Source organism: Meleagris gallopavo, chromosome 11 (assembly GCF_905368555.1).
Source record: "Meleagris gallopavo chromosome 11, MGAL_WU_HG_1.1, whole genome shotgun sequence".
In the NCBI taxonomy this organism is placed as follows: Eukaryota; Metazoa; Chordata; class Aves; order Galliformes; family Phasianidae; genus Meleagris; species Meleagris gallopavo.
Window position 1 is genome coordinate 781,903 of NC_139414.1, and position 10,159 is coordinate 792,061.

The 10,159-nt window shown below is 48.3% G+C and overlaps 1 protein-coding gene and 1 long non-coding RNA gene across 9 annotated transcripts in view; one reads left to right on the forward strand and one right to left on the reverse strand.

The window, feature by feature from the left end:
* YEATS2 (YEATS domain containing 2) overlaps positions 1–10,128 on the reverse strand; it is a 41,584-nt gene extending 31,456 nt beyond the window's left edge. For 7 of the 8 annotated variants that reach the window (XM_085233314.1, XM_085233312.1, XM_085233309.1 and 4 more), the window contains exons 1-6: positions 9,730–10,128; positions 7,988–8,085; positions 7,790–7,882; positions 4,711–4,953; positions 2,907–3,022; positions 1,648–1,809 (exon numbers count right to left, since the gene is read on the reverse strand). In XM_085233314.1, the coding sequence (XP_085089440.1) occupies positions 1,648–1,809; positions 2,907–3,022; positions 4,711–4,953; positions 7,790–7,882; positions 7,988–8,085; positions 9,730–9,829 (812 nt within the window). In that variant the 5' untranslated portion in view covers positions 9,830–10,128. Of the gene's footprint in view, positions 1–1,647; positions 1,810–2,850; positions 3,023–4,710; positions 4,954–7,789; positions 7,883–7,987; positions 8,086–9,729 lie in introns of those variants that run through there. The other variant, XM_085233315.1, reaches the window with a different exon arrangement.
* On the forward strand, positions 8,482–9,717 carry LOC146543586 (uncharacterized). Its single transcript, XR_014885653.1, has 2 exons — positions 8,482–8,902; positions 9,367–9,717. It is a non-coding gene; the product is annotated as an uncharacterized LOC146543586 (long non-coding RNA).
* Positions 10,129–10,159: the final 31 nt, after the last annotated feature.

Consider the following 10,159-nt stretch of genomic DNA (forward strand, 5'->3'; position numbering starts at 1 on the left):
AACAATGATTCACATGATGCATGCACAGAGGGTTCAGCCTCCAAAAGCCTCTTTCTCAGAAAACAAAGACTGCTTGGCTAATTGACAGCTAAAGCTACCTTCAGGCCTGCTGTTTGCCAGAGAGAATGCAATCCAACCACAAATTCTCATGTCTGTGGACAGCTGAAAACCTACTTTTATTTTGCACAACAGGACAGAGAAGATCCTGTAATGGGTGGATGAGAGAATATTGAACACAAACGTTAAAAAAAGCTGCATAACGACAAGTAAAAAATACTTATTTCAGAAACAAATGAAACAACCAAAGTCAGCTCCTAAGACACTGCTGCAAGCTGAGTTTTCAGTGCAACATTTTGCAATCTCTTCTTGCTCTTCCCTATCTAGCAGGAAAAAGATCTAAAGCCAATGAAACAATACGTGGATTGCAAGGAAAAGCCAGCTCCACCAGGGTCATTCTCCAATCTGAAAAGAAAGGGAATTCACCATGACTTTTTAAAAAATATATTGCTTTTGTAAATTCAAATGCATCTTTGCAATGAAACAAGAGGTTTAAATGCTATTTTTAGTCCAGAACATGAATGTTCATTGAAATGAGTGGGATTATGTGACAAGAAGAAATCAATCCACTAGAGGAAACTAAAATAGAAGAGAAATTGCACTGACATTAGATACTGGGAACTGAGAAAGGCACAAAAAGATAGCAGCCAAGTGTCATTTAGTGCTTTATACCAGAAATATACAGGAGATTGTTTTCATGCTGCTCAGCATCGCCTCCTCAGAATCATTACTGAGCCTTTCCAACACTTCTCAGCTCAGCTATGTCTTTGAAGCTGAAAGGCAGCTCCCTATTCTGCCAGCATTAAGCTGCCATCCTGTAGCCATGCTATCTGTCTGCCCATTTTCCTCCAGACAGGCAGCTGACCATCCTTCGGAGAATAATTTCTTTAGAATAACACCAAGTAGGTTGAAGGTATTCTCCCACTGTCTTGTCCAAAGCAACAAGAATGAAGAATAGACAGGGCATTTTTCTGCATTAGTGGACACAGAACCAAGCTCGCTGATCTCTACAGATCACAATTCTGACTATAGCTTGGGAAAGGACAGAGAAGCTGCCCTGTTTCTGCAGCACCAATACCTTTATACTGATGGGATACTGGTTCTTCAAAGCATGAAGTCAGCGTCACGGATCTCAGTATGGAAGAGAAATACTTGGGAAAAGGACAAAACTTAATGATCTATGTATGTTTGGCACAAAAGCTACCGGTCAGACAGCTTTCTGAGACTTCTCTTTCTCCCCCACGCTGTGCTGGGAGGCAGGCAGAGGACCCCTCTTTGTGCTCTGACAAGCACAACCTGCACAGAGGACAGCCCAATGCATACAGATACCCACCTCACAAGGAGAGAGTGCAATGAAACTGATAAATGCTTTTGACACTAGGGAAATCCAACAAGTGTTTAGTATATTTTACGCAAAAGCTGATTTATTTTTACTGTTATGCTAAGAGCAAATCAAGACAAACTGGAGGCCCAAGTAAGATATGCAAGAGAAAAATCAGGAAAAAAGGGGAAGTTTGATCTAAGAAACATGGCAATGTAAGCTTGGCAAACATGAAGACTAGAGTAATAACAGAAAGAACTCCTTATTACCTTACTTCCACCAGGTCATTGGGTTTGTAACTGGGATGTAGGAAGAACCAAACTTTCTTGACAAAATGATTTATGCTGGGTTCTCTCCGAGAGCCTCGAACGTACACCATCCATTTATGGGTCGACTGATCATTTTCTTCTCTCTTGTCAGGGGGAATGTACCTGGCAAAGCAATCAAACACAATACAAAAATCTCAAATGGACAGAAGTACTTTGGCAAAGATCAGGCAAAAAAAATTAGGCAAGGTAAAATGCCTATGTGTTCCTTGTCCCTGTATACCTCTGCTTCCTATTCTATATTCTGACCATTCAGATTCTGCAGAGAAAACTCCTACAGAAAAAAAAAAAAAAAAAAAAGAGAAACCCCTCAATTTACTCCATACTTTCAGTATTTCTCCTCAATTCTAGTGCACAACTGTCATATGAAGTTCATCTGTTTAAAAACGTGCTTCTTAATTAGGAAAGCTTAATTTTAATACTGTATCACCATTAAACCCCTTTTGTGAGGTATCGAGAAGTTAAGCTGGTCCAGAACATCAGCAACTCTGCTATCATAAATATTAAAATGTTATTATTTAGCATTTGATCCATACTTGATTCCAGTCCCAGGATTAGGTAGATTTTTCAAGACACAATCCTAACAGTAAGTCAAATCAGCCAACATTTGCTAATTGCTGTGAGACTGATCAGCAGTGCAAGGACAGAGAGTTAAAACCCTGACCTGCCTTCAGCTTCCTAAAAATCAATGCCTTTTTTTTAACTGTATGTTTACTTGTCTTAAATTTTGGGGAGAAATAAATAAAAACAAAATTATTTCTTCAAACTACATTATATGTTCATAAAATTTTTCTCATTCTGATAATTTTGTGTGTTTGAGTTGGATTTTTTGGACGGTGGTGGGAGGTTGGTTTTGTTCCTTTTGTTGTTGTTACATACATTATCCCCACAGACACACTGAAACAGCAATTAAGACAACCAGTTCTTCAAAATTTTCATGGGAAAACATGAGATTTTTAACTGGATAGCAAAGCTGAAAGACTCCCCTTGAAAGAAACAGACTTTAAAATCTCTATTCATGTGAGCTACTAGAACACCTCTCTCCCCAGCCAAACAGCTCAGGGACGGCAACCTTGGGTACAATCACTGCAGGGCAACACCTCACACTGCCACAGCCCATCAACTTATTTGTCTCCTAGTTTTAACCTGTTATTTTGCTTGATCCTGAAACGAAGGCCACCACAAAGCCTCTGGATACTAACTTGGAGACGTTGCCCACCACAATTGTTTTCTTCACGTAGAGCCGTGACGTCTCATCGTTTGACAGCCCAGCAGTTCGTTGTCCTGGTTTTTGGGAGCTAGAAACACCCAAACTGTCCTGGGGGTAGAAGAAAAGAGTAAGGCAAACACACGTTCCTCTTAAACATTATTCTGTTTGGCACTAGAAAAGTAAGATTTTGTTAAATTTTGTAGATGAGAGGCCAACAATGAGTCATCCCTAAATTGCACTTACACTGCTCTTCAGGCACATTTAAGCAATTCAGCACACAACAAGGACATTGTGTCCAGTAATGTGGATCTGCATGGCTTAGTCTGGTGCAAGTTATGCAAAGTGCCATGGATCTGAACTATGACTCCAGTCTGGGTTTCAAAGCAACACTTCTGCGCTGTCTGAAAAATCATGCACCATTACCTGACAAATGAAATTAAGCACTGCCAAGGAATCACCATTTGTGTCTCTCATCAGAAATCAAGGCAGTCTCCCACAGGCAGCTGCTGAAAACCTGAACCTTTCCAATTCCCAGTTCATGCTGCCTTGAGGGCCTTCAGCATTGCTCCACAGTGAAGAATCAAGGCCAAGTTTGGGAAAAGAATCAGCTCCACATAAATAAACATGGAACCAGCTGTAATATGTCACTGATACCCACAAGAGCCTACAGATCCACCCCAACACCTGGGCATCATAAAACTAGCACCAGCAAACTTGCAGCACAATCTCAGCTCTTACGCAGTGCTTGGAATGCCTGATGTGATGCCATGATCACCCGGGCTGCACAGCATGAAAAAGAGAGGTTTTTCTGTGCCTGCTGGATAAAGCAGCTTATATAGACCAAGGACTGCTGCCTATGCAGCTCAGAGCAGTGCCCTGCCCTGAGCACCTGTCCCACAGGCGTGACATGGGAAACAGAGGATTTGAGAGGGATGACCTTACCTCATTACATTGGCGATGCCCCAGACTGGAGCAAGAGCAGGATGGAAGCCTAACATGGCTTCTGTTCCTCATCACCCCTTTGCCTCTGTGCTGTGTCCATCAAAGATGCAATGCCACATGCTACACCCACACAACACAACTACTTCACCAAAGCCCCCTGTGTAGAAACAACCTACACTGGTCTGGAAGCTCACAATGCAGGAGGGTCCACATAGAGTGTATCCACTTTCTGCTATGAACCCTAAGAAGGGCTTCAGCAGGCTGCTGCTCTGTTTGCAAGGTGTCACACACTCCTCGCTGGATGCAGAGTCAATTCTTTTTCTGCCACATTATCACAAGATTTTCAGTTGCAGGAATGCTAGCCATTTGTGACAGTGTGATACACAGCACTGAGCAGTTTCAACTCAGTCACCTGGGATACAGCCACTCTGTCCCTCCAGGGACAGGCAACAGCACCACTGCATGCAGCCACACCAGATTCTTAAGAACACTGCAGGAAATGACACGTCTTGCTCTTTTCTGCGGGCTCTGCCCCTCCCAGTCTGACTTCCACTTGCATAAAGCCCTTGGCTTGAGCTGCACAACACCTCCTGCCCCAAGGCTGCAGTAGGCAGCAGCACCAACACCAATGCTGACCTGCCGCCCATTCAACCTTCCTGCTGTGTAAGGTTAGCTCAGACACATGCACTTGGGTGAGCCTCACAGCAAGGGCAAGCTGAAATGGGAGCAAGTAGTTGGAGGGGGTAAGAAACAAACGTTCAGCAAGGCAGGTAAAAACATGAGCAGCTTCTGGTGCCAGCATCGAGTCCAGACGGCCCTACAGTAACATGACCACCACTCGCACTTTACTTTACCCGGCCAGCACTTCTGCTCTGCCTCTGGTCCAGGCTGTTTGCCAGCCGCTCGTCTGCGTCCAGGCTGCCATTGTCCTTGTCCAGGAAGAAGTCGTTGTGCTGCGACAGAGAGTCGCTCTCAGAGTGGTTGGCTGACGGTGCGTCCGAGCCCTGGTGAGCAGGGGATGATGAGCGAGAGGGTGACTCCAGAAACTTCTTGATGGAAGGGTGATTAAGAATGGTGGCATCACATGATCTGGTTCCCTGCAACAGAGGCCAGGCACAAAACCAGCCATTATTTCCCTGCAGCCCAAATCAAACAAGGCTAAGCTAAAAAGGAAAAAGTCAACGTACACGTAAACAGCAACAACCTCATCACCTGCCTCACAGGAAAAAAAAGTGTGTAACTGAAGAGAAAAGCTTACAGCAGCTCTTCAGAAACAGGATCCCAGACTGAATCTGCTCCTGCAGACCTTCTGCTCCCAGAAATGCACTTGGTGGCAGCAAGGAGGGCTGCAGCCACCTGAACACCTGCAGTGTGCCCAGGACATAACAACTTCCCTCCTCTGTGGCCCAACCGCCCTGCTCCACACAGCTGCACAACTCCCCCTGCGCTCATAGCAGCCAGCCCTACTTCCCTGTCACCTCCACTTGATGCAGAACCAATTAAGTGAGCAGGGGCAGCCCTCTGCCAGCAGCAGGCAGACTCAGCCCATGAAGCCAAAGGCTGTCACAATGGATGTACTGGTAGCTCTCCTTGCAGCCCTGGCCAGGACAAGTTCTCTTCTTCCCTGCCTGCACAACACAGCCCAACACCGAGGGCTGGTCACAAACAGAGGGAAAAGAAAAAAGAAAAAAAAAAAAAAGGGACTTGGCTTGATCTCTTTTTTTCCCCTTTGTAGGATTATTTTTAATCCCTAACAGTCCCTGATCCAACTTCTGCCATCCTGACGGGAGGTGGCATGCAAACAGACACCAGCCCTGAGCAGGACTGCCTGCACCCAGGGCTTTGGTGTTCATCAGAGAGCCATCCTCCCAGGTGCCCATCAGGCACATGGCATGAGCAACCAGAACTTAGACAACTTCAGAACTTAGCAGTTCTGAAACCAGAACCTGGGCTTTGGAGCATGGAGAATAGAAATCCTATCAGTTTTCCAGGCATGGGCAAAATAAATCAGTAACCAACCCACTTTGCTCGTTTCATCCAGTGAACTGACCAAGGCCTCGTTCACTAATCATACACCCCAGCACACAGCTGCACCGGGCTGAGGGACTGCTTATATTTAGGAAAACAGATCAGAAACTGGGAGCTTGCAAGAAGGTGATCTGCAAAGTATTTATGTAACAACCACACAGAGTTAAATTGCAAAGATTCCCAAAGGCAGAAATAACTGACAACAGAATCAAAAAGAAGTTAATGCCACATTAAAAACCACAAAAAGAAGCTAGTAACAAGTTAAAAATAGAGAATTGATTTAGCTTGGATGTAAACGAGGAGTTTTAGAAATAAATTAAAATGCAATCGCACAAGTTACACTAGGCAGGAGCCTGTAACAACTATGGAGAAGAAACACAACAAGGTTACACAGCGAGCTTTAGGAACACTTTACATGATAAAACTTTTTTTTTTTTTTTTTTTTTAAAGGAAAGTCTGAAACTCAGTAAGGAAAGAGACAAACACCCTGCATGGCAGAGCAAGCAAGGAACAGGGGGCAGAACGGGCTCTTGCTGACATGCGATGACACTGGATATAAGTACTTCAAAAGAGCAGAACCTAGATCAAATTCTTCAGCCACCCACACAAAAACCAAAGGCAGAGGAGGGATGCCTGAGCTGCCCAGTGCTGCTGCAAACTCAGCTTAGAGCTGAAGCTCAGAGCCTTTGTTTGGTACAGAAATTTTGAAGGCACTCAAGCAAAACCTGAGCTTTCAGCACACATCTACAGTTTTCAATATCAGCACAGGTTTTTATTGGAAAACAGGTAACTCCCTGATTGAAACAATGGCAATTGAAATAAATAAGTAAACTGGCAGTGCAACTCTATGTCAGCCACAACACCAGGCACTAAGGACACACTGCTGAGAACCACAGGATGGCTTGGGTTGGAAGGGAACCCAAGGATCATCAATTCCCTGCCCCTTGCCACAGGCAGGCTGCCAGTTGCTAGATGAAGCACTAGAGCACGTTGCCCAGGGCCCCATCCAGCCTGGCCTTAATCACCTCCAGGGATGAGGCAGCCACGGCCTCTCTGGGCAGCCTGTGCCAATGCCTCACCACTCTCAGTAAAGAATTTCTCCCTGACATCTAACCTAAATCTCCCCTCCTTTGGTTTAAGACCACTCCCCACTGTCCTGTCTGTATCTACCTGTATAAAAAAGCTGATTTCTTTCATATTTATAAACTCCCTTTAAATACTGGAAGGCCGCAATGAGACCTCCCCACAGCTTTCTCTTTTGCAGGCTGAACAAGCCCAGCTCCTTCAGCCTGTCTTCATAGGAGAGGTGCTACAGCCTTTAACCAGAGGGTTAACCAGGAGGAGTTTTGTTGCTGTATTTCTTAATGCAGCTGTTATCTTTTTGTGATAGCTTCTTGGTTCACTCCTGTCTTACTGCTGCTTTCAGGCTGTTAACCACACCACTACCAGAACAGTTGCCTGGGAACAGGGAGGATGCTTTCATGTCACTGCTCGTGACTCCAGAATTTTATTTTTTTTCCCTGACAAGTTCCAAATACATCAACTTCCACTTTCCTTTGGTGAGATGAGGAAGCTTGCAGATCCCTGCAGGTTGATAAGCAAGGATGAGCTGCGAGGCAGAGGAGGAGTGCGGTGCTCTCTTGCCACAACCCGCAAAACACACGGAGGATTTCAGGAAGCAGCTAGCAGACACCTTGGCCATTAGGGAAATCTGTGCTGGCCAAGCACCTGGGGGCAGCCAGGGACACTGCTTGTCCCTCCCACTGACATCCCAGCTGCAGTTTTCTGAAGTAGCAGAACATGAACTGCACCTTAAAACCCAACATCAGTTCCATAACCAGCAGACCACACATCAGTCTTTGCAAATACTGCCCAAAGTCTTTTTGCTCCCCACGTGGTGTTTACCTCTCCAGGTTTCAGAAGCCCAGCAGATGCGTAGTAGTTGGCCACAATGCAGGCACGCAGCTTGTCCATCATCCGCCTTGCTTCAATCAGGCGCTGTGGAAAGAAGAGAGAACACACAACGTGGAGCGCCTGCTGCACTGACCTCCAAAAGCCCAGCGCATCGATTTACAACTACTTTGTAAGACAAATCTTTTGTACCTGATCTATAACTTCAATTTCATGTTCTTTATTCTTCATTTCCACGGCAAACTGTTCTTTTATAATTGTCTCAATCTTCTGCACAGCAATATCTCGAGCTGCATGAGGCCACACATGGAAAACAAAGAAGGAAATTGTTCTATTTCTGAGGCCTCACTTGAAAATAAAACAAAAAACACACAGATAAATTGTCACTGAGCAAAAACTGGACTGATAATTTCAGCACTAAAACCACAAAATCACAGAATGGCCCATGTTAGAAGAGACCTCAAGGATCATGAATCTCCAACCCCCCTGCCACATACAGGACCACTAACCTCCCCATTTCATACTAGACCAGGCTGCCCAGGACCCCATCCAACCTGGCCTTGAACACCTCTAGGGATGAGGTATCCACAACCTCTCTGGGCAGCCTGGTTCCAGTGCCTCACCACTCTCTCTGTAAAACAGTATTAAAGATATTTTTTTCTGAAAAAAAAAAAAAAAAAAAAAAAAAAAAGTAATTTGTCTTCATAAGACACATATGCATCTCTACTAGCTGGCCTACGCAGAAGGCAGGTTGTCCCTCTCCAGGCCTGAGGCGAGCAGAACAGGACTGGTTTGTTTACTTTTGTCTCACTAAAGCCGTGAGCAGCAAAAGGAAAAGCCTGGTGTGTTGTCACCACATGCAGGTCCATTCTGCTGTGCGCCTGGGAGTGCTGTACACATTGTCTCCAGCCCAGTTCATATCCAGGAAGTTTACACCACATCGTGCAGCAGCAATAACGCACACTTACTTACTGAGCTTAGCATCGGCACGAGGCAAGTGACCACACACCTCTTATGGGCCATGGAGAAAAGCCCGCTGCTGGCAGCCTCGTGCAGCCCCTCCTGCTGAACCAGAGGGAATCAAGACACCCAAGCCTGTTGGCCCAGGTAAGGCCTGGAAGAGCAGCGCTGCTGCCAGAGGGACCTCTGGGGATGGCCATCCGACCTGCTGGTGCACAGCCACGCACCGCAGGGCAGGCCAGGAACAGCCACATCCCTGTCACATCCCTGTCACATCCAGGCTGCCTCTGAGCAGAGCAGGAGGCAGCAGCGCTCAGGGCTTGTTCTGAATTCAGTGATGGAGTTGTTGGAGTTGGAAGGAACCTATAAAGGTCATTTCGTCCAACTCCTCCGCAATGCACAGTGACACCCACAGCGCTCAGAGCCCCGTCCAGCTTGACCCCGGGTGTCTGCAGGGATGGGGCACCCACCGCATCTCTGGGCAGCCCATGCAGCGCCTCACCACCCATTTCGTAAAAACCATATCCAATCGAGATCTCCCCTCTTTTAGTTAGAAGCCATTTCCCCTTGCCCTATTAACCACCACAGACCCGTCCCCTCCTTCCTTACAGCCCTGCATGCACTGCCGGGCCGCCCTCAGCTCTTCTCCTCCTCCCCGCGCCGCTCCGCCCCGCTCAGCCCGTCCTCCCGCAGAGCTTCAGGCCGAGGCCCCGCCCGGCGGAGCGGCACGTGCCTGCTGCGGGGGTTAGCGATGCCCCAGCGAGGAGAAGAGCGAAGAAACGAGAAACCCAAACCCGGCGCAGCCCCAGGTGCCTGCAGCGAGCAGCGCAGCCCGAGGGGACCCGAAAGAAACCACGAGACGCGCCGTGATTAGGATACAGCCACGCAGCCAACAGACGCGTGCGTGCAGACGCAGGGCGCGCTGCGGGCCGCGAGGCAGCCCCGTTCCCGCAGCCCCGCTCCCCGCCCCGCACCTGACTGCTCAGCGGCGCGGTGCCGTTTGCTGGGCGGCGCCACCGCGATCTCCTCATAGTCGGGGTCCTTCTCGGCGAGGGCTCTCCTCACGCCGGACATGGTGCTGCCGGTGCCGGCGCCGCCCCGCGGAGGGGCGCGGTCTTTGTTCCGCCTCGCGCGGAGCTCCGGGCGCCGCCGCTCCCCTCAGGCCGCGGGCGGTGCGGGGCGGGGCGGTGCGGAGCCCACATGCACGCCGCTCCCCTCCCCCCGCCGCACGCACAAAGCCGCTGCCGCGCTCCTTCGCGCCTTCCTCCCGCTCTCTCACCCGCCCCGCCCCGCACTCAGCGCCGCCCCGCGCCCCGTCCCGCCGCCCGCCGCAGCGCCGCCATCACCGCGCGCCGCGTCTCAGGGGGAGGAGCCCGCGCAGGCGGACACGGAGCGACGGGCGGA